Source organism: Phoxinus phoxinus (assembly GCF_949152265.1).
Source record: "Phoxinus phoxinus genome assembly, chromosome: 13".
In the NCBI taxonomy this organism is placed as follows: domain Eukaryota; kingdom Metazoa; phylum Chordata; class Actinopteri; order Cypriniformes; family Leuciscidae; genus Phoxinus; species Phoxinus phoxinus.
Window position 1 is genome coordinate 32,726,712 of NC_136888.1, and position 23,972 is coordinate 32,750,683.

Below are 23,972 nucleotides of genomic sequence, written 5' to 3' on the forward strand. Positions count from 1 at the left end.
TGTTCCACAGAGAATGACATGAGGGCGATTAAATGAGGACGATACATTTGTTTTGGGGTGAACTGTCACTTTAAGGATAGCTAAAAGAGAGAGGTCTTGAACCAGAATTTGGGCTGGCTTATGTTCATCCAAAGTACTTTGTACGCACATGCACGCCACGACTCTTTCATGAAAAGCTTGAAACTCTTTGAAGAAAAAAAGCAGTGTTTATGAGAACGACTCTCCCCTCTCAACATGTGCCAGCTTTCCAAAACAGCCTCCGTGGAAACACTGCTCTTTATTTGAACTGGAGATAAATTCAAGTAGAAGAGCCACACACACACACACTCACAAACACACCAGACCTGACTCATGCTCTCATATTCACTTCTCCCATATTTACAGGACAGTTTCTGGCCTCTATCCCTTGAATGTGAGTCTGCGTTAATGTGCAAAGAAACTCCTCCAGTGGTATCACACTAAACCTACCAACCTTCAACCTTGGGCTTCGTCTCCGCTAGACGCTCGGCAAACTTCTTTTTGAAGAAAAGAGACTGGAGCCTCTGTTGATAGTGCTCGATTCTGGTGGAGAGAAAATAGTCAAAATCATTCAGCTTCAGCCACTGGGGTGAATCCCATACAGGGTCACATTTCTTCCCAAAATGGAAACAAAAAAATGTTGATTGTTTTTTTCCTCCAGTAATTCCCATTATTATCAATGGCATTTTTATTACATTAAAGGTCAAGTTTAAAAAATAATGCTTAAATATTATTATATAATATAGCTTGTGTTTTTGCATTACGGTAATGAGACTTGGATTTGTGTCCACATTACAGTGAGGAGATATGGAGGTGGTGGTGGGCTGAGGTTCTTAACTCTTTACTCGCCATTTTAAAAAAGCTCCATATATGCTGTATATTATATGCCGTTTAATGTTTGATGATCGCATTATTTTACATGTGCATAAGCAATGCTTCTATCACTTGTTTTTGCTGCTTGTTTGCCTGCGTTTCCTTAAGATTCCTTACTATTTTTTTGTACTTGTTCCCTACCGTATAATAGTGAAAACATGGATTGCCCAAAAATTCGTCAAGGGCAGGGAAAGAATGTCATGACAAAAAAAAATCGTGAACACATTATATTTAAAAAAACAACAACAAACATGTATGTACTAAGTATATGTAAGTCCAAGTTACCTTAACTTATGTAGCAAACATATACGACTTTGCAGGTTGTTGCTTTGCAAAGTCAATGTCGTTTATAGAAGTACACATGCTGTTCAATCATGGCTGCGTTCATGTACTTGCATAAAGTATGTGTGTGTGGCCTTGTTCATCTTTTCTGGATTTGCATGTTGCATAGATTTTCTGATAAATGATGGATCTCCCATGGTATGATGTGATGTGAGATTGAACAGAGAATTTGGGTAATTCTAGACACCACAGATTTTTATAGTGGCCTGTTTCTTTGGAGGTAAAAAATATGCTGGAAAAAAAAATCACTAAAGAAAATAAATAAATCACAAAATCAACCAAAAATCACTCCTAAACTTGGGTTGTTGCCTGCTTTGTCATTTATGCAATAATACATCTTCTGATAAATAACTTTCATTTGTATTATTATTATTATTATTATTATTATTATTAATCATGCATCATTGTGCTCATTTATCATCTAAGCTTCAATCGTTTAGCAGTACCTGCTCATCTCGAACAGGAAGCGGTCGGCCCGGGCCATTCGCTCAAGCTCATGTTTGTGTTCCTCCAGAAGGTCAATATCACTTTTCTCAGGAATAAACTTCAGCAGCTGTGCATGTACAATACATTTACACATACAGAGTGTTTACGCATAAGCATTAAATGTACTAATCAAAAACATAGTACTTTTTTTAATGACGAATCCAACAAAGCACTCACCTGTTCTAACATGTCTTTAGCCAGCTCCTCCCTCTCATCCATCTCTAGAATGGCTCTTTTTATCTCTTCATTGCTCATTTTTAACCTGTATGAACAGAAAGGGCTTTCTTAATTCTGTAAATTGTTAATATTTAACATGTTGTTAAGAAAGTAAAAACACCAATAGTATGTCAAATCATCCTATGGTATGGCCTAACAATCAATGTACAATCAATCTTCTCTCCCCTTAGTTGTGATCAATATAAATCTGTCCACATCACAGAACACGATCAATCTATTCCTGGCCTCATTAAGTCATTATGAATTGCATTAGCTAGCTTGTTTCTCCATTGCACTGGCACAATTTTCTGTTTTCAAAACTCACATGTTTTTTTTCTTTAAGCTCAAAGAAAAGCACTGAATGTCTTTGCAGAAAAAAAGTAGTTAAATGTTCAAGTCAATAAGCTTTAAAAAAAAAATTTTAAATCAACTCCTGGTTTTGGCTACGTACATTCTTTTTTTGAAGTAAGATTATGAGGGTACGTTAATTGAAACAAAAAACAACAACAACAAAAAACATGATGTTCACGAATAAATCATTTATAATAAACACCAATCCAGTATTCCATTAAGAATTGTCAATATTGAATTTATAATGAATTTAAGAACTGGTCTGATCAACTATCAGTTAGCCAAGTGGCAATCTGTCTCCGAAAAAAGATAGAAGTAGTAACTAAAATAAGTTATGACCAGTTTTAACAAAAACGACTAAGACTAGTCTAAAAATTGGTATGCAATGGGTCACAGAACATATCAGTACACTATCCCCTGCTATAAAGTTACAACATACAAATAATGTGTTGGCTCAACAAAAACAAATTAACTGTTTGCATCTTTAAAAAAAAAATGATTATGTCCAACTAACAAACTATTGAGTTAGAAGAACTTAATAATTGGTAACATAAACCCAAAGTTACAATTTTAAGTTGATTACTCTAAAAAAAAAAATGAAGTTCCTCAAACAATTTGTATTGTAGTCCCACGGTTTCTCACACAAGGCTTAAATCTAGTCCCAGACTAAAATGTATGTTTGAGCATTTTAACTGAAAGTATCTTTAAATGCCAGTGCCATTGTTTTGCAGCAAGATTCACACCGGTAATGTTTTTTTCTAAGGTACGTTTATAAAAGCTACATACATGTCCTAATTGAACTAAAGCCTAATCCTGGCTTAATCTAAACCCAGTCTGTGAAACTAGACCTAGAAATTCTTACTGGCAGCCAAGTTGTGGTAACAGATCCTCTGAATTACTTTTCAGAGTGTAATAAGCATAGCATCTGTTATCCAGGATATCCATTAATGAAATGCTAATGGTGCTGACTCAGGGACCAGTACGTACTTGGAAAGCAGGATGACACAGTTCTGGGCCCTCCGGCCGTCGATGACTGACAGCTCTTTGACTTTGCGCGAGCTTAGATAAAGGTCATCCATTGATCCCGTCTCTTTCTGCAGAAGAGGAGAAAACCCACTATCATCAAGGCTGTTTGGATCCTCTTTATAATAATGAAATGTGTAAAATAATTATTGATTGAAAATTTTTAATAAACAGATATCAACGATTGAAAACAAAACGTCAAGCAAGACAATGATTCCATTGCTGTTTTTAATGAACAATTATATGTTTTGTCTTTCAAAACTGAATCCGTCATTTCAATGGTTACAGTGAGAATAAAACACACAATATATGCGTAACTTTGCATTTGTCTCTCAAAAGGCCAGTATTCAGAACAGTGTGTCAGAAATGATCATGCAGCTGAAGAACCACAGATGCTTGAAAGAAGCTTGGCTGTTTTAGCGAGAACATTTACATCTATTTATAGGTCCAGACCGTTTCCTGTGCTGTGAATGTTCGATGAGGTTACACGGGTCATGCAACTCCACAGTGGTCCAAAGAAAGCACACTTCTAACACACCATTCTCTCCGAGCAGTAACATGAAGAATGCAGGCTGGGTGGAAGGTAATTTCTTCCCAAAACATGCCTCATCTACATTTTTACATCTGTGTAATACTGTTCAATAATTAGCTTGGTGTGCTAATTACAGTCATTTAGCCAATTACACTGTGCTATCACAGTAGTTTAGCTGATTCTCATAATTATGCACTAATTATTCACTCTAGGCGTTCGAGAAGAACGATTTTACTATTGCAAGATCTCTGAAAGACTTAAAGGAAAAGCTCAATCAAAAAATAATTTTCTGATCTCATGTTGTTCCAAACAAACTGTCATGCTTCTTTCCACACATCCAAATTATACAGTGATCAGAGGCCATCAAAGTCCCTATTCCTTTAAGATTTTAATCCCGACTTTTCAACCAACTGTCATATTAATACAGATTTCCTCTGGCGACTGGGCAAGATAGATGTAAAAGATACATGTAATTCGATGAGCTCTTAGGCCATTTTTACACCTGGTATTAAGATGCGTTTTGGTTGATCGAATCACAAGTAGACGATGGAGACACATACCCGTTTAAATCCGTTTTTTTGTCCACTTTCAACCACTTCTGTCCTGATTTCTTCAAGGGGACAACGAAAAAACATACAGAGAATCAGCTTTCGTTTCTGCTCTGACAGCCGCAAGACCAGCCGAACGCTGGGAGTGTGTGTTAGAAATCAGGAATGGTGAGAGAACATTGCACTTGGCACGTTTGGTCTTCAGCTGACAAAGTTTAAATCCCGTCTGGCTAGCGCGCTTCCCATGATGTTTATGAATTAGGTCAGTAGACGGAGAGTAGACGGTCTTTTGTGGCTGTTTGAACGCATTCAACCACATGAGCGTCTACACTACGAAAGCAATCCGGTCGAATGCGTTTTTGACTCTGGAAGTGGTCGAAAGTGGACAAGCTCAAAAATGTTAGACCCCGTTTACACCTGTATTTAGCGTTGTTCACTTGTGATCCGACTGACCAAAACGCATCTTAACACCAGGTGTAAACATCTCTTAAAGGTGTGCAGTGTGCTGGGCTAAAGGTTCTGGCAGTATAGTAGGTTTAATCGGAGCAACCACTCACCTGCTTGAAGGATTGGTTAGTGAGCAGCTCCTGGCCAGGCATAGGTACAGCCACAGAGAAAGAACAAAAACATCGGGAACACATGCAGAAGTTAACAACTCAAGCAGCAGAACAACCAGCCAGAGCTGACTACAGCAAACATTCTCACAGGCCTCGGAATGGCTCTCAAAACATTGAAGAAATCATGATTATTATGTTTGAAATCGCTCTTTGATGTTGTTGATATTCGGCCTGAGAGCATATCTGCAGCATTTCTGCTCTAAATGCACTAAAACGCTACTTCATGCTTAAAGCACTAAGACATCTATTACACGCCATCCAGCAAAGAAGAACTGCTGTAAAGCCTTTTAAAAAGCTGTCATTCCAGAAGATCATTCCATAAATATGAGATACAACTCTTGCATACTTGCTGCCTCTGATAAGCTGAAAACATCTTCTCAATGTCCTTCAGGTCAAGAACCTTAAAGGGCCTTCTGTCATCAATCTCATACCAGATGGTACCAGTGATCTTGTTCTGCAAACATAGGAAGATAATCAGCAAAGTAGTGTTAGTCTCAGATAATTTCAGTTATTTTAAATAAAGTTTAAAATATTTTAAATTAGGGGTGTAAGGCTACATGTATTCGTCCCGAACCGTCACGGTATGGACGTCACGGTTCGGTGCGTACAGTCAGACGAGGAATACAGTCATCACAGGCGATCCACACTCCAATCCAGAAGGGAGCTGGTGCGGTAATGCAATGCTGATTGCTAACCGCTACAACAGGAAAAAGAGCAGAAGAAGAAGACGATCTCCGCACCAACCCAAAACAAGAGTTCAGATGGCACGTAAGAGCCTACCGGTATACGCTTTGAGTTTTGATTCATTTTGTGAGGCGCTCCACAAACTTCACGGATAGGAAACCAGGACGGCAGAAAGCGGCTTTATTTTACAAAAGCACAATGTTTCGTATTTATTGTGAGTGTACACAAATAAAAATAGACCCTACAGTTTTACTCTTATCTGTGTGACCAAAATGCATGCCATAAATGACAAAGTATTTTAGGTTGTTTCCGCTGTTAAATGAGACACAATCTTTTGGCATTGTGCGGACTTGTGTCGTGGAAGTCTCACTACAGTCCAGTGACGAAATATGCGTGTCCTGGAAAAGGGAAGCCGCAGGTCCCGCTGTCTCCTCATTGAAACGTGAGATTGAGACGACTCTTTTTCTCCTTCTCGCTCATCTTTCTGTGATTTCTTGAAAAAGAGTAATATTGAACTGCATCCGCCATTGTCACCGCATGTTAATGAACTCTCTCACGCCACGAAAACCAATCTCTGCACAAGTTTTATTTTTCATTATTCTATTTATTTTGTACTTTTATAACACAAGTTTTGTAGCCGATTGTGACCAAATACCTTTCGTTTTTTATCAACCCTACAAAAAAATATAACCTATGCAAGAGTGCATTCAGTTCACTGCTTAATACACTAAAGGTGTACTGTACTAACTACCTCAGGGGGGAATAAATGCCTTTAGGTGGAACAAACTGTAATCTGCACTACTATCTGTTCAAAATAAATGAAAAGAAACCTAGCATTGGGGATTTGTTGATTTTTACTGTGATTTTTACTGTTTACCGAACTCATATTGAACCGTGACCCCAAAACTGAGGTACGTACCGTACCGTGACTTCTGTGTACCGTTTACACCCCTATTATGTACTATTAACCCTAAGTATGAGGAATGGTAATAGTGCAAACAATCAAATGCTTCGTGACTGACTCACCTCTCCCAGTTTGGACCAGTTAAAGGATTTGAGTGGTTGTGAAGGTTGGGGGATGCTCTTTGTCTGCAGGCTGGTGGTGGAACTAATGGAAGGAGGTCCAGGTGGAGGCAGAATCCCAGAAAAGATTGGCGGGGCTCCAGGCGGGGGAGGGGGACCCCCCGGGGGAGGTGGAGGAGGTGGTGGTGGGGGGCTGGAGAAAGCAATAGGTGGAGGAGGAGGAGGAGGAGGAGGGAAGCCACCCATCATCATAGGTGGTGGAGGCGGTGCCATTGGACTCCCAGGGAGCAGAGGAGGAACAGGAAAAGGAACTTCACTCTAAAAGACAATCAAATCATTTGAATAAAATGTTAGACACATTTGCTGGAAAGTATAAATCATCACACCTAACTCATGCTGCTTAACCAACTCCTCAAGCATCTTTAACTAAACAACGCAAGAAGCGACATCAACATGGAAGTTCTAATGTTAATGTGCAACGCTATACTTACAAATGCATTCAACACACTAGAAGGAAGTAACAGATGGTGAACTCACTGAAATGTCGCTAATGCGGGAGGACAGGTCTAATACTTGCTCCCTGGCAGAGCGCAACTCCACTCCTTCCTTCTGCAGTTTGTCCTTCATCTTGTTGAGTGTCTTCATCATATCCTCCTTCTCTTGTGTCTTGGTTTCACACTCCCTTTCTTTCCTTTCCAGCCGAGCCACCAGCTCTACATGCTCTAAAAAACAGACATGCATTATCGTTACATAAGTTCACTCAGGCTCAGCTATGCAAGTCAGTGTTGCCTTTTCTTACCTTTTCTGAACTTTTCTGCTTGGTCTCGCCACTGTCTGACTTCATTCTCATTGACAAGCCTGTAGACGGGAAACAAACAAGTGTCATTATGTTGCACTCAATTGCATAGGGTTATACAATTAATTTTGCCCACACTTACCTCAGCCATTTATCAGTTTTAACTGCTTCTTGTTATTTATCAATGGTGTTAGCAAAAGTGGAAGCCAATATTAAAGACCCCATGAGAGCAACATTTTAGTTTTCTGTGTTTAATAAATGTCTGCTAGCTTTAATGATATCTATATCCAAGTGTAGTCATAAAGCAGATCAAACAGACAGATTAATCTTCTTGTCCATTGAGGTGTATATTTTTCCCATTAAAATACTCTCAAGAATGAGAATGTCCCCTTACCCTTAATTATATATACACCACCTTCTTTCAATAGTAATAGGAAGTGCCAAATTATGGTTCGTCAGTTTCCTTTCCAAAACATAAATTGGTTACGAAGCAAGTGGTTAGAATTGATTCATTTTGAAGTTGTCTTCATTGGTTGCATCCATGGTACAAACTGTCAAGTACGGTTTTCCTATGTGGTTTGTAGTTTGGTTGTAACACAGATGGTAACACACCAAAGAAAACTGTTCGTCAAACCATTTCATGGGGTCTTTAAACCAAAGGAGCCACTGTTAAGCCAAAGCAATGACGTACAGTTGGGGAAGATTTCTTTAACAAAACATAAAAAATAAAAAAAAACATTTATATATATATAAAAGGTATTAGTTTAGTCTGGTTGTGAATCTTATTGTAAGTGGATACTGTTGGAGGTTTATGTGAGGATCAGGATTTAGTAAAGAAATCTAAAGTGACACCTTGACATGCGCTGCTTTCCATAGCTACAGAAGGAGAGAAGTGAAACATACACATGTACTGCCAGTATTGGACAAAGAAATGAAAGATATACATGACTAACATGAAATTAGGAAAAGATGATAAAGTTGCAGTTTCCACACAAGCCGGCAACATATAATGGATTTATTGCACTTTACTTATTTAAGAAGGTTTTGACCTAAAAAACAACACAATTTTGATTCTTTTGTAGGCAGACTGACATTGTTGGGGTATAACCATAAATTGCTAGCTACAAGCCAACACTGGAAATTAGCTTTTCTTTTGGACAACTTGCTCCTAAACTGGTTAAAGAAACATAATAGCCCAAGAGTTACACATTATGGGTGAGCATGAGAAGATACAATTATGTTTGCTAGTAGTATGCATGGCTAACATAAGCCAAGGTTTCCTTATTCTTACTCTTTCCAATGTCAGCTTTAACCTCTTCTGGCGCACTGGTGGAAATAGTCAACTTGATAACTAGCAAATTTGAGGACCAACAGGTACTAAGGAGCAAAGATGCCAAGAAAGGAGCAAAGAATGCTTGTCCTGTGATAGTAAAATGTGTGGAAAGTTGGGTGAAAGATGGCGAGAGCACAACTTCGGTAATAAATGTTTCAAAGAGAAAATACTTCTTTTTTTTTTTGCCCAGAGAACTGTCGGACACTTGTGGTGAGCAGATGGCTGGAAATTCAATACATATTGCACACATTAATGACAGATTTACCAGTGTTGATTACTGTAGTCTTCCTTTAAAATGTCCCAATGGTTTAAAGTTGTTTGTTACCAACTTCCATTTTGGTTTACAGTTTCATGATGCATTCACAGCATTGTGAATCATCTTCCAGTATGTTAACAGTATCAGATCGCAGCAGTGTGCCAAAACATAGCTTCGGTTCATTGAGCACAAAACATTTCAGTATCCCTACTGAGATACAGCAGGGAGAACACTGACCTTCAAAAGATCGAAAGAGGATCCAGTACCTTATCGAGCTTCCTGGCTTCAAAAATATTACACCACACTAGTGAACTCAAAGTTATGATTAACTTTTCATGATCAGGATTATTAAAGAGCATCTGGATGGTTAAAACCATGTGCACAATGTGTTTTAAATAGAAAGCGTTATGAATTGAGCACTTACATTCTAATGATGTTCCTAACGTTGAAATTGTCCAGGGGTGAAACATCTGGATTTTCTCCCTTCTCATCTTGTAGAACAATTTGCTGAAGGATGCGGTCTAAAAGTTGCCATTGCTGAATGCTGCCAGCACTACGTTTATCTGAAAACATTTTACAAGAGAACATGTTTTTAGGATGTGGACATGTTTTTTTGGACATGTAACATGGTAATTAAATGGTATTCTTAGAACATGTAAATATCATGATATCCTACATGAATACATGATTTTTTTTCAAAAATCAGTACCATGGCATATATCAAAGTACTACTGTATTAGTATCTGTATTACACTTCACTATGGTACAACAACAGTACTGCTTTTTCATTTTAATTATGGGCAAGTCCTTAACAATATCATTTCGGCACTGAATTCTGTGTGTGTGTGTTTGTTTGTTTGTTTTTCTTCGACCGAACAAGCAATAAATTGTAATGACTATAGGCTTACCAAATAATTTCATGTGATTCATAATTATATTTAAGCAGGTGTTTATAGAGCTAATAGCTACACTTAACAATTATGTGGGGCAGTTAAATATTAGAAAAATTATACATCTATACTCCTATACATCCATCTAAAATTCCAGGCAATTAATTAGCTTCACACAGAGCAATTAACAGAGAAATTATGAAACCCTGGCTTTATACCAGCTTAGGATGACAGTGATTTATATGCAAGCAGTATGTGTGTGTGTGAGTGTGTGTGGAACAATTTGTTGTGGAATGCTGGGAAGGGAGGTAATAACTAAATAAAGAAAAAATCATACAAAAATGCAAACATATAGGATCTGTTCCAAACCTACAATCTAACCTGCCAACCAATGGCGCTTTTCCACTGCATGGTACGGCTCGGTTCGGCTCGGTACGGTTCGTCTCGGCGCGGAACGGTTCGGCTCGCTTCGCTTGTCCACTGCGTGGTACGACTCAACTCGGTACGGCACGGTTCGGTTCGCTTTAGCTCGGTTGCTTTTCCACTGCAGTTAGTACCGTTTCAAAGTGGGTGGGACTGATTGTTAATAGTTGTCGCCTCTTTGTCCCTACACTGTTTGTAGGTCCGGCGGCAATCAACGAGAGGAACGTCTGCACCTCGTCCACTGACCACGATTCAGCCATTTCTTTTTTGATTTTTGTCAAGTAAATACTCTAAAAACAGTTGCTACTGCGTTGGCTGTTGTCTGGCTATTTAAATCTAGCGGGTTTAATGTCTCCTGTCGTGTTGCAAATACAATGACGCTGAAGTGACGATTCTGTCTGACCAATCAGTGATCTGCAGGGTTTTCACGTCACGTTTAGTATCGGTACGGTACGCTTGGAACCTCAACAGAGGTGGTACCATTTAAAGCGAGCCGAAGTGAGCCGTACCGTACCGTACTATGCAGTGGAAATGCGCCATAAGTGAGCCGTACCGAACCGAGCCGTACCGTACCATGCAGTGGAAAAGCGCCAAAGCGTGCCGTGCCGTACCGAACCGTACCGTACCATGCAGTGGAAAAGCGCCACAAGACACCAAGACTTGCTAATATACCTAATTTTGGTCAAATTCTATAAAACAGCACAAAATGTTATCCTTCATGAATAAGGGAAACCTAAAGATTTCACCCAAGATTACACACAGAGTGGAGAAAAAGTAAAGTACCCATATATGGCATGTGTAGACAGCAAATACTGAGGGAGCTCACAAGCTAAATGGTGGAGTGTGCTTGTGTAGGTAAAGGTATGTTTGAATATGTGGAAGAGTTCAGGTCCTCACATGGCATTTGTAGGCAGTGCTGTAAGACAGATAGAAGGTGAGGGTAGGCATCTGTGAGGCTCAATTTCTTCTTGATCAGCTCAAACATCTGGCCAGCACTCTTGGTGTCCACGTGTGTCTGAACACAAAACATACATTTATTTTCTCAATTGGAACACAATTGAAGTCAGGAGTCTTGAAAACAAATAATAATAAAAAGCATGCTGTTCTGTACATAATAAGCACTCGTTAAAGACATAATATGGCAGAAGGCTTGTGCATATAAATAACAGATCTCACAATGTCAAAGCGTTTGGCCAGTTCTGACTCATCCTCATTCCGCACCATTTCGAAGAAGTCCAGATGTCTGAAACACACACACACACACACACACACACACACGACCTTTCCATTAGCAACAATGGGCTAATGCAGTGGTATCAAACTCAGTTTCTGGAGGGCCACAGACCTGCAGAATTTAGATTAAATAATCACACCTGATCCAGCTAATCAAACCCTTCAGACTTATTCGAAAACTACGGGTATGTTTGCCGGAACAGGGTTGAAACTAAACTTTCCAGGATCGGAGTTTGACACTCCTGGGCGAATGCATATATTGATTGTTAGATAGGATATGAGCTCAATTTTAACTGGTGTTCTTACCTGTCAAGCGTGACATTATCATGTGTTCTCAGCTTCTCGATGACTGGCTGAATTCCTAACATCAGAAACTCGTACCTAAGATGAAGGCGAAACTCTAGACTGTCCTTTGAGAGAAACAGGGAATAATTATGTTAAAGTCATCATGAAATCAAAAATCTTTTTTTGTAATTCATGTGCCCTCGTAATATTTAATCATAATAACTTCCAATCCCTCTTTCAACAACATCTCCCGTTCTCTGATGATGTGTCAGGACAACCTGTCAGGGGCATCCGGTCAGGCCCTGTCCCAGATCACACACTTTATGTGCAGTTGCGTTCTTGTGGACTTTGCCGCCGCATGTGCGTGTCCGTTAAGTCCACAAGGCCACTACGGTGTCCCAATTATCATTTTAGGTTTCAGCCCTTTGCGGCCGACTTCTACATGACAGTCAAAGTGGCGTTATGTCAAAAAAGTGTGGACTCGGAGGAAGATTGCGAGGGCTTAGGTTTCCATTTGGGACAGGGCCTCACTCATATGAGATTGCAGCAATAGCAAATGACAACGATCCAATTAATTTCAAATGGAAAAAATCAAGTCCCACCCTATTTTTATTTTTCTTGTTCAAGAAACTGTTGAACTGGATATACATGGGTTGGACAATGACACTGAAAGTCTGGCCAATATAGTGTTGAAGGATTCTCATCTATATATGCATGGCCTGGCGGCCCATCTTCACTAATTTCAACTGCAACTGTCGACTCAAAGAAGAAGCTGTCTGAAAGGGATGCCCAACACACTGCAGAATTAAATGCACACCTCGACTCTTCTGTTTTCACCAAAACTGTTCGTTGGAAGCTCCACAGGTCAATATTGATGGTCGGGTTGCTATAGCCAAACCTTTGGTCATTCGTGCCAGTGCCAAATATTGGTTTTCAGCAGAAATATTGGTCTGTGGACAAAGTGGATTTGTGGAACAAGTATTGTTCCACAATTTTCTTTCCCACATCCAAGAGAATTACAGTGTGTAGAAGCCCCAAGGAAGCTTACCACCTGGACTGTTGCGTGCCCAGAGTAAAGCATGGGGATCTGTGATGGTTTAGGCTGCAATATCATGGCATTCCCAAGGCCAACTACTTGTGCTAGATGTTTTGGATGAGCGAGTCAGGAAACACACATTCCCTTTTACACCTGGAGATTTAATCCGTCTCTTTTGTCCGCTTTCAACCACTTCTGTCCGGATTTCTTCGAGGGGAGGGTCTACGGGCGGGTAAATGTATGGGTTTCTCCAGATCTTTCAATCTAATGGACGAAGTAAGCTCATGAACATTTACACCTGTATTTAGCCTCATCCAGTTGAGAGCCGATCTTAATACCAGGTGTAAACAGGACCATAATGACTTGGCCACTGTTCTGCAAGAGGAATGGCTCAAAATCCCTCTGGCCACTGTGCAGGACTTGTATCTATCATTCCTAAGAAGGCTACTCCATACTAATAAATTATTATGGTCTAAAACCAGGTGTTTCAGTTTCATTGTCCAACCACTGTACCTCACAATAGGGAAGAAAAGACTATCACACCTTAAGCCGGAATTAATAGCCATACTGTCCCAATTACAAAATTATATTATATACAGACACACGCACACATACGAACAACATGCAAATTGTTCTGTTATCTGCTGACCTCTCCAACCCCAGCGTTCAGCATAGCGTTGATGAATGACATGATGGCTGTCTTCAGATTTACTTCGTCCCGGTAGCGTCCTGAGCTTCTGTCCAGCTCGTTCAAGAGAGACTTGAGTAACAAATACAAAGATATCTAATTAAATACAAGTTAATGGATTTTTTCACCAAATATTTGTTTTCTGTTCTAGAATAGCATTGTTAGCTTAGTAAGCTAAGCTAGGAGTAAACATTACTGTGAATGTTAGATGCACTTAAAAGCAGTCTTTGTGTGATGTGTGTGAGTGACTATGTAATGTGAAAGTTGCCTATGTAATGTGTAAAGTCACATGAGTTTCCATTAAGATTAGGATGCTGCTTCCGTAGACAAGCTGATGTATCATGTGAAAATGCCGACTGATGAACAATAAAGATCTTACATTTTGTTTAATTATTTTCCATCTGGGGTGTTTATGGATGGTCGATTTATGCTTTTATATTTAATGGGTAATGGCTGGTGGGAATTTTGTTTCTCTGGAATGGGTTTCTAATGTCTGCTAATGGTGCTTATTGTGTCAAGTGTGTTCAGAGAGCTGTTGGGTCACTAGAAACCAGCCATGCTTAACCGGCTAATGTTTCAAACACAGACGTTTGTTTTTCCCAAGCATGTCAACTACACTGTACATGAATAAACACAGTAAAGACAAATCACTCTACATATGTTTAAGCTACATTAGATAAGGCCTCCAGGAGTGTGTTTTTCTTTTTTGTGGTTAAAATTACTGTGTCTCCCATGGGGAATGTTAAGAAATGCAGACAATACCCAATTCCCCCTCCAAGTATTGAATTGTCTACAAAGACTACACTAAATCCTGCCCACAATTTGACACACTCATATTTCTTATTTTTCCAATTTAACAGAGATTAAAATCCCAGAAAATGTATTAACTCTTTCTCCGCCAGCGTTTTTTGAAAAAGTTGCCAGCCGGGGAAAGAGTTGATAAAACAATAAGCCACAAAAGAGGTGAGCATTAACTGATTTGACCAGTTACTGTAAGACGCGGTGTAAGAATGTCGGAAAATATCTATAATGCATGACCTTGAGTGCTCCTATAAAATATTAGCAACAGCAATATGATATAAAATGGTTAAATAATTTAATAATCAAACCCTTCCACACAGAAATATAGTTCACTTGCATAACAGCAGGCTTATAGTTCTCATTCAACATGACAATCAATGACAACACTCTATGAATGGTGCAACACTTGACAAATTTGACTGATGTGTGGGCACATGTGTACACATGAATTATATTACATATCCAATCAGATTATAGAGCTGAAATTGCCCAAACAAGATTACAGTTGTTTTCCGTTGGAATTTCTGTTTTGATTCTGACAAAACTCTCAGTAAAGGCAACATTACCTGGAAGCGAGTCCTCTCTGCAGCATACTTCTGGTAGTGTGCCATGGCCTGAAGCACTTTCTTATGCCCGTCAGGCACTAAGCAAACAGCGCCCAGGATCTCCAACACAGCCACTTTGGTCTTGATGTTGTCCTGGCGGAGGCTCTGGGAGATGGTGTTGATGCTCATGGGGTGGGCCAGAACATGGGCTCGGCCCTGGGAGTTGTTCATCAAGGCTTTGATGCAGCCGATGATGGAGGTATGTATGCGGCTCTCTGAGGTTTCGAAGTCCATGCTCCTCAGGAAGTTCAGAAGACACGTCAAGCCATCCAACTCTATGAAGCGCGTCACAAACCTGATGGGAGAGTCACCAAGGGTTTGTGAGGTTATTTTTTCCAGTGCCTAGAATGTTAGGAAACGTAACTATCATTGCCACACAGCCCTAAAAACATTAACAACACACTGATCCAACAAAACCAACCAAAAAGTTAGTGTTTGTTGGGGCAGTGCCTTTAGAACAGGGCCAAAACTATGAAAATCCCTTCGAGATCCCATGGTCATTGGCTTTTACCCAAGGAGAATAACATATATTGACACACAGAATTATATAAATATAATTCAGTGCCATTTGGATGTAAATGATCCAAGGACATATTTGCTAAAAACCAGGAGGGACTTTAAAGCATCGCTTGTGAAAACATTCTGATCTGCAGAAGTCTTGGCAAAAATCCCAGATGGCTTCTGTATATACTCAGCTGCATAAATAAACAAGTCAACCATGAAAACCCTTCAGTGTGGAATGGGCATGCATCTTCACATTCATCATGTTGAGCTAAACCCAGGACTCATTAATCAGGTTAATTAAGGCCATACATGTCACTACCCCCGCCTTAAGAGTGGCCGATCAAGGGTTAAACGGATAGTTCACTCACAAATGAAAATTATGTCATTAATTACAAACTCTCATGTCATTTCAAACCCATAAGTCATTCATTCATTCATCTTCAGAACACAAATTAAAATCTTTTTAATGAAATCACATCTTCGAGTCAAATGGATTATCTTTCTGGCGCTTGAAAGTGGCAGTTGTGTAGCTGTCAATGGAGGGACACAAAGCTCTCAGATTTCATCAAAAAGATCTTTATTTGTGTTTGGAAGATGAACGAAAGTCTTACAGGTTTGAAACAACACGAGGGTGAATAATTAATGACAGAATTAAAAATTTTGGGTGAACTATTCCTTACAGAGACTTTATGTCATCACCACTATCACTATCTACTATAAACATAGTTTCTGCCAACTCAACTTAGGTAACTCACATTGCATGTTAACCAAACACTAGGGTGCAGCACGGTTGTGCCCTAATGGAAGACAATACTGACAACAGAGGGAGATGGAGGGGGGTTGAGGGGCAGCAGTGTTCCTGTAATCATAATAGATGCATTGACTTCACAAAGCTTGCCAAGTTCAAGCCACAGCATGGATTTCTTAGCACCCGCTGGCAACGGAAAAACATGCATCGCCCTCCAACTGGAGGAAATCAGTCCGTTATTATCCCATTTACTGTGGCTCTGTATTTCCTGCCACCGCGATCAAACCTTAGCAGACGTGGCTCACCTGGCCATGGCTCAGAGATCTTTGGGCGACCTGTAATCTTGAAAATCTCCGGGAGCGATGTACACATGAGATCATAGCTGGCCCATGGTTGTTTGGCTTCTCCTCACTTCTACTGCCTGGATTACCCCCTTATCTAATTTCAACATCAAATCTATGCTAAGTGTTCATGGACCGTTTCATGGTCTAGCAGTATTTTGATACTCCAGCTTACAGTACTGTATATAGGAGCTTGTCATAAACATGCCACCTATATGTCACCTTATTCCAGAACCAATGTACTTCTATGTTTGTTTTTTGTATTCTAAATCCCTTGGAGTACTAAGTAATAAGCACGGTATACAGTACGAATATGCTATTTATTTAGTAGTACCATGGTATTATGATCTGATTCAACTACTGCACCACAGAACTGCTACTACTTTAAGAGTACTACTTTCATTTGAAATGTACAGTACGGCTCCCCACAGTCAGACGTGATGTTTGGATTTACATGAATCTGTTAATGTGATTCTCTCAGATCTCATTCAAGCACAAAAGCACGCTTTCATTATTTACGCATAATGAAAAACCTGATGATGCCATTGCCGTTTCTTTGTTCTTTCTTTTCATGATTCTAGTTTTAAATTTCATATGAACTTTTATTTATATTATTCCACTGTGGAAAGTATTCTCTTCTGAACTGAAACTCCTATTCAGCCAAGAAACTCACATTCCGGAACAGGTTTTGAATTATACATCCATGGTGGCAAGCAAGGCTGCTTACATAAAAAAGTTTGGGCGCTAAGTCTTAAGAAGTGTGATCTGTTCTGATGATTTCAACTTTTGTTCAACTTTTGTGGAACAGTATCTTTGCCTAAAAAAGAAAAAAAAAACATGTTTGTTTACCGAGATGCTGTTTTTGGATTCCTTATAGAGCTGGTTCCAGTCCCACATCTGATAATCACATTATAACCCCCTAAACACAGTCTCATGACCTTGTCATCATTGGCTTTTTCTTCTGCTGTGAAGGTGAAGATGCCAGCGAAGCAGGACTTACTGCTTCCACGGGTTTCATCAACACTTGCAAGCCACAATAGATGCCTTTTATGGTCTTTTAAAAAACAAACAAACATATTTTAGGTTGTAGAAAGTTACAATTAAACTGGGACACTACACATCAAATGTGACCCTTACCACAAAACCAGTCACATGGGTCATTTTTTGGAAATTGAGATTTATACATCATCTGAAAGCTGAATAATAAGCTTTCCATTGATGTGCGGTTTGTTAGGATAGGACAATATTTGGCCGAGATACAACTATTTGAACATCTAGAATCTGAGGGTGCAAAAAATCGAAACATTGAGAAAATCTCCTTTAGAGTTGTGCATTTATGTTCACGATTGTGCTGCATTCACTCACAAAAATAAATGTTTAAGATATTTATGGTAGGAAATTTACAAAAAATCTTCATGGAACATGATCTTTACTTACATTTTTTTTCAAACTGCTTACACCGTTTTCTAAACTATGTCACCTTTTTCAAAACTATATACACAATTCCCAAAACTGCACATACAAAATTCAAAATGCCTCACATCTCCTTCAAAATGTAACACTGCATTCATAATGCCATAAACACATGTCAGAATGAAGCATTTGCATCAAATGGCAACACTTCTTTCATAATAGTACATTTTTGGATATACCGTAAACACAATTTTTGTGTGTTAGGTCGAGAATTGTGTGTGGTGTTTTGAAAAAAGGGTTTTATGCAATTGAAAACGGAGTCAAAGGCTGAGAAATAGCTTTGGTGTGTAGTTTTGTACTTTGAGTGAGAAGTTTAAAAAATCGTGTGACATGAAAAGATTTAGTGTGTAAGCAGTTGGAACAAACTGTAATCCCCTAATGATTTTTGGCATAAAAGAAAAATCTATAATTTTGACCCATACAATGTATTGTTGGCTGTTGCCACAAATATACCCGTGCGACTCGTGATTGGTTTTGTGATCCAGGGTCTCATATATACACACACAAGCGGTTTGGAAACATGGTCCAGGTGTGTCACCGGAGCCTGGGACCCCTTGACTGCTGAAGCTTCTAGCACATGTGTTCTCCCTATTTTTTAAACTCTTCGAATGGAAAGATGTCACATGAAACACTAGATCTGGTTGTTTAAAAGGTTAAAGCTATTCAGGGTGATTTAACTGGTCTTAAAAAGCGATTGTAAAGACTTTAGTGATCATTTGGGAAAGTCATAACATGAGCAGTAAAATGAAGCCAGCTGAGCTTTGATAAAGAGCTGTCTGACTTGTTCACAGTCACACTCAGCCAGACTAAACGTGAACAAAATCATGCACGTGTGCAGTATTGCATATCAGTTACCGTTGACCTGGCAGGAACGGGCAGCTGGGAGTGTGTAAATTACACTGGAAGCCGAGCATGTGGGGGGCACAGGTGGGGTAGCACATTGTCCCATTAAGCCATGGCCAACACAAGCAACGCCTGAAGCTACCTCTCCTGCACTTTACTCTATTTTCCTTCAGTCACCGACGCTCACTGGATCTAGCTACTACACTTTACACAGCACGGGGAGAAAAACACAAACCCGTCCAAACGCTTAAAGCATGCGGGGTATCATTTCCATGGAGGCATTTGACAAATGTGAAAACACAGAGGTTGAGTTCAATATATTTGGACCTCTTTGAGGTCATATATTTTGAAGCCTAATAGGGTGGAGAAGAGATGGCTGTTATTGAGACCCTATTGACCATTCATCCTTAGAATAATAGGGCAGCTTTGTCCAAACATCAGGGAAAACATTCCTTAAACAAAAGATGGACATAGTTTCCAGTGACCTAAACTGAACCGCAGCGTGTTTGTCTACTTGGAGTAAGAGTGCATCATATTTTCCATGTCGAAACAAATTGAACAATTTTAATCATCCCCTTAAAGCCACATAAAAAACTACCTCAGTAATTCAGAAGGTCAATAAACATGTTGCCTCCATCTCTCTCACTGACTTGACACAAGTATTCTTGCCGATCTGAGCACATCATTGTGGTGTTGAGAGATTCGGGTTGCTTGGGAGGATGTTGCGGAACCTCTCTCGCTTCGGAGTGACATTTTGTGTGGGTCGACCAGCAGTGTGAAGACAGAGGCCCTGTGTCGCGGCTGCACAGTTTATATTAAAAATACCAAATTAAGAAAGGCTTGTCATCTGCACGGCCTTCCAGAATGTGGACTAAAAAAGAGAGAGGGTGGAGCGCATGAAACTTGAAGACGGTATCCAAAAAAAGGAGGACCTTCTTGCTGTGAGCTGACAGTATATGCACTGAGCAACCCTACACTCTAGAAAATGCTGGGTTGTTTCAACCCAATTTTGGGTCAAATATGGACAAACCCAAATGTTGGGTTAAAAATGTAATTTAAAAATGTAACCCAACGGCTGGGTTTGTCCATATTTGACCCAAAATTGGCTTGAAACAACCCAGCATTTTTTAGAGTGTAGATGAGGAAAGTGTTCTACAATCAGAAAATTAACAACCAAATTTAATAATATCTTAAATGCAGCTTTAGGCTACATCCCAATTCGGATAATATCTGTTCTATACAGTATATATACTAAATGTGACTTTTTTTCAGGACCATTTAACCTTTTTGAACCTAATGAACCTAATAATTAAATGAATGTCCAACAAATTAAAAACATATATAATACAGATAAACAAATTGTAAAGATTTGCTTGTAGCAATCCCTTTCTACAAAAACACTTGTTGTAAACGACATGATCACAGATCATACAGTAGATGTGCTGTGTTTTACAGAATCCTGGCTAAAACCAGATGATTACATTAGCCCAAGATTACGGTAATAAACATGAGCCTCGTCTGAAAGGCATTTCTCAGGGGTCTGGTTTCAAGTATAATTCTTTTGAAGTGACGGTGCTTTATATAAGAATACTTTGCTTATATAGGCTTATATAGATTTTAATCAAATAATTTGCTGATTTTCTATCTTTTCTAAACTCTATTCTGAACTCATTGCCTTAATCATACTTCACAGTACTGCACTGTCAGAGCCAAAACATCATGATGGCACATTTATTTTCCTGCTTCCAGTGTTAACAAGGGGCGGCAGATTGTTTGCACTGAATAATGAGTGGTTCTCAGTAGGCTAACCGTCAGAGACAGCGAGTGTATAGAGGAGCACTGCTGGATCATTAATCAATGATAAACTGAGACACGGAATAGTGTAAACATGCATTAGCACAGACACTGGCATGTCTTTTTCTTTGCCGTGTTGATGTATTTCTATTGAAACAGGGCTAGAATTTTTGGTCACACTTTAGATTAGGGTCCATTGCTCACTATTACTTAACTATTAACTATGACTTTTGCCTCACTTAGGGATGGGCAACGATTGATCGCATCCAAAATAAAAGTTTGTGTTTAAATAATATATGTGTACTGTATATAATTATTTTGTTTATATAAATACACACATATATAAACTATTTTTTATATATGTGTCAATATACTCAATATAGCCTCAATATACTCTTAATTACTGCTTAGTAATTAGTAAGGTAGTTGTTAAGTTTAGGTATTGGGTAGGATAAAGGGATGTAGAATATGGTCATGCAGAATAAGGCTTTATAAAAACTAGCCAAAATCATAGCAATATGCATGCTAATAAGCAACTTAATAATGAGAATTGGACCCTAAACGGAAGTGTTACCAAATTTTTTATACATTTTTATCGTTTTTAAAAAATAGCCTTTAGTTTACATCACAGTTTGAGAAACAATGCAATGAAACACTGTGTTCGAATTTCTCCACCAACAACTTCTACGTATGCAGACCTGCCAAAATAAGGGATTAAATAAGGGCTAAAAAACAATTAATATTCAGAGAAGCCGTCATTATTTCTACTAAGCCATTACCTACAGTATAGCTACAGTAGTTAAGAGCTGCTTACACATACTGTCGATGATGCAAATATAACTCAGTCCAGAAACCAAATAATACTCAAGAGACACATGCACTAATTTTGATAAGATTGAGAACATTTCAATAGATATTTGAGGAGAGTGTCGTGACGTAGTACCAGAAAATGATTTGACAAATGTAACCAGTTTTGACCTCAGTACATTCAACTCTCAACATTCAACTCTCTTTAGTGCGTTACTGAACATCAGATCACTGTAAAAAAGCAGTTTTTCTAAAGGCTGTAATTATTCTTCATAGAAAAGCAGTGTGTGCACCGCTGTCTATTCTAGCTAGTTACTGTACGACTGCTGTGGATGTTACATCATCTAATTGTGCCACCGGTTGGATTTTTTAATAGTCTAAAATGACTCTTAAAGCAATAACTGATTATTATAAATCTGCAAAAATAGCATTACTGAAATAAAGATCACACAGAGAATGTATGAAAGGAAGTTATGCTAGTTTTTAAAAAGCACTCAGGCTGGCTTGTAAACACTTTTCTGGTCCATCAGAATAACCACAGCCGATTGTTCGCAAGAATGTGCTGAGTGGGAAGTTTCGGGAATTTACTTTTTCTTTAAAGGACTGTAGGTATTCAACACATTTTACTACACTAAATTGGATATTCAATATTTTAATTTCCTTCTGCTCATTTAAAGTAATCCCTGCACTGGCATTAAGGAGGTTAAAAAAAAAAAGACCTTAAAACCTCAAAGCAACCATTAGCGGATTACAAGGCATGGCTCACTGCTCTCAAAGAACTCGTCACAAATTCATGAATTACAAGTATTTATAGACAAAAACTTGTTAAATCACTTTTTAAACCAAGACAAAAAAATCTAATATTAAACAAAACTGATAAAACTGACCACAAAATACAGACATAGTCCAGACGGTCCCTCATATATGGCAATGTGAGAGCGGTGACTTAAGAGAACTCAACACGTCCCTGTGGTGTGAAGCAGAGCGGGACCAATGCTAATGAGAGACACCTGTGTGTGTGTGTGTGTGTGTGTGTGTGTCACATCGGCCTCGAGTCTCACTGAGGAATACTGCAGGGATATAAGGAGGACTGGTGACTGTGAGGGCTGAGAGAGGACCGGGCCTGGGACATTGAGTTGTTGGTTAATTATGTTATAAGCGGCAGTCGGCAGAAAGGCTGCTTGTTTGGCTTTGTTGTTTATGCTTTATTAAACTGCTTCCTTTTTCCCTGAAATGTAACAGTCCCACTAAAGTCATGTCTAGACAACAGAGTCCTGCATGATTGGCAGCTCAGACTTCTTGCTTTGTGACTCAGAGAAGCAGCTCTGTTTCTGTTCGTCTGCGGTGATGAAAGAGACTCCAGACTGCCGGTCTAATCTGAAACTTCTGTGTAAAAGATCAATCATTTTCAAGGATTAGAACAATAATGTTGTTTTATCAAAGGATTCTGACTGTTTTTATGTACAAGAGGGACCAGTACAGAACATTGGATGCAGTCGGTAGTAGTTTATATCCAAAGTTGCAAATTTAACTTATGCCCAAAATTGGAAATCGCATAAAACATTTGCAAATAATTTCCATCCAGTGAGTCGAAGAAAACAAAATCTTAATTTTCTGATAAGAAAATGAGGAGAATCCACTGTTATTCTCCATTTATATGATTCCATAAGTTAAAAAAAATAATATGACATTTCCTATGATTGCTACGCAGACAACACTAAAATGTATCTGCCCCTAAAACAAGTTCAAAATGATCTTCTCTACTAGCTGATTTAAAGGCCTGGATGGCTGTAAATCTTTTAAATTTAAACGAAAATAAGACAGAGATTTTTTGGTATTCCAATTTTAAGCTAAGCACTCTTTCACAATACGCAAAACCTTGTGTAAAAAACCTGGGAGTCCATTTGGATAGTGCCTTGAAGTTTGATATACAGATCAGTTCTGTGGTCAAATCTATTTTCTTCTATCTAAGAGCACTGGCAAAGGTGAAGTCTTTAGAGAACTCTGAGAGGGATTTTCACACCCTCATTACTTCAAGGCTTGATTACAGTAGCGCATATGGATAAATCAAGCTACTCTCTCTAGTCTTCAAGTGTTTTAAAATGCAGCTGCTAGGCTCCTGACTGGGGTTAAGAAATATGAACATATCACACCCACGTTAATGTCATTACACTGGTTGCCGGTCAGCTATAGCATAGATTTTAAAGTCCTCTTAATGGTTTATAAATCTGTAAATGGCTTAGCACCTTCTTACCTCACCGATCTTTTGTCGGATCATGACTCAGGGAGGTCTTTGAGATCCTCAAATCAGGGACTATTAATGGTTCCAAGGACACAATGAAAATAGTGACCGGGCATTCGCAGTAGCTGCGCCCAAACTGTGGAATAGTCTGCCGGTTCAAA

At 39.0% G+C, this 23,972-nt stretch overlaps 1 protein-coding gene across 3 annotated transcripts in view; it reads right to left on the reverse strand.

The window, feature by feature from the left end:
• Window positions 1-23,972, reverse strand: part of daam2 (dishevelled associated activator of morphogenesis 2) — an 80,657-nt gene that overhangs the window by 12,568 nt on the left and 44,117 nt on the right. For 2 of the 3 annotated variants that reach the window (XM_079632336.1, XM_079632335.1), the window contains exons 6-20: window positions 15,021-15,354; window positions 13,615-13,725; window positions 11,951-12,054; window positions 11,588-11,654; window positions 11,309-11,426; window positions 9,523-9,661; window positions 7,513-7,571; window positions 7,251-7,435; window positions 6,717-7,031; window positions 5,353-5,460; window positions 4,947-4,976; window positions 3,274-3,380; window positions 1,897-1,981; window positions 1,680-1,786; window positions 473-561 (exon numbers count right to left, since the gene is read on the reverse strand). In XM_079632336.1, the coding sequence (XP_079488462.1) occupies window positions 473-561; window positions 1,680-1,786; window positions 1,897-1,981; window positions 3,274-3,380; window positions 4,947-4,976; window positions 5,353-5,460; window positions 6,717-7,031; window positions 7,251-7,435; window positions 7,513-7,571; window positions 9,523-9,661; window positions 11,309-11,426; window positions 11,588-11,654; window positions 11,951-12,054; window positions 13,615-13,725; window positions 15,021-15,354 (1,958 nt within the window). The remainder of the gene's footprint in view (window positions 1-472; window positions 562-1,679; window positions 1,787-1,896; window positions 1,982-3,273; window positions 3,381-4,946; window positions 4,977-5,352; window positions 5,461-6,716; window positions 7,032-7,250; window positions 7,436-7,512; window positions 7,572-9,522; window positions 9,662-11,308; window positions 11,427-11,587; window positions 11,655-11,950; window positions 12,055-13,614; window positions 13,726-15,020; window positions 15,355-23,972) is intronic. The other variant, XM_079632337.1, reaches the window with a different exon arrangement.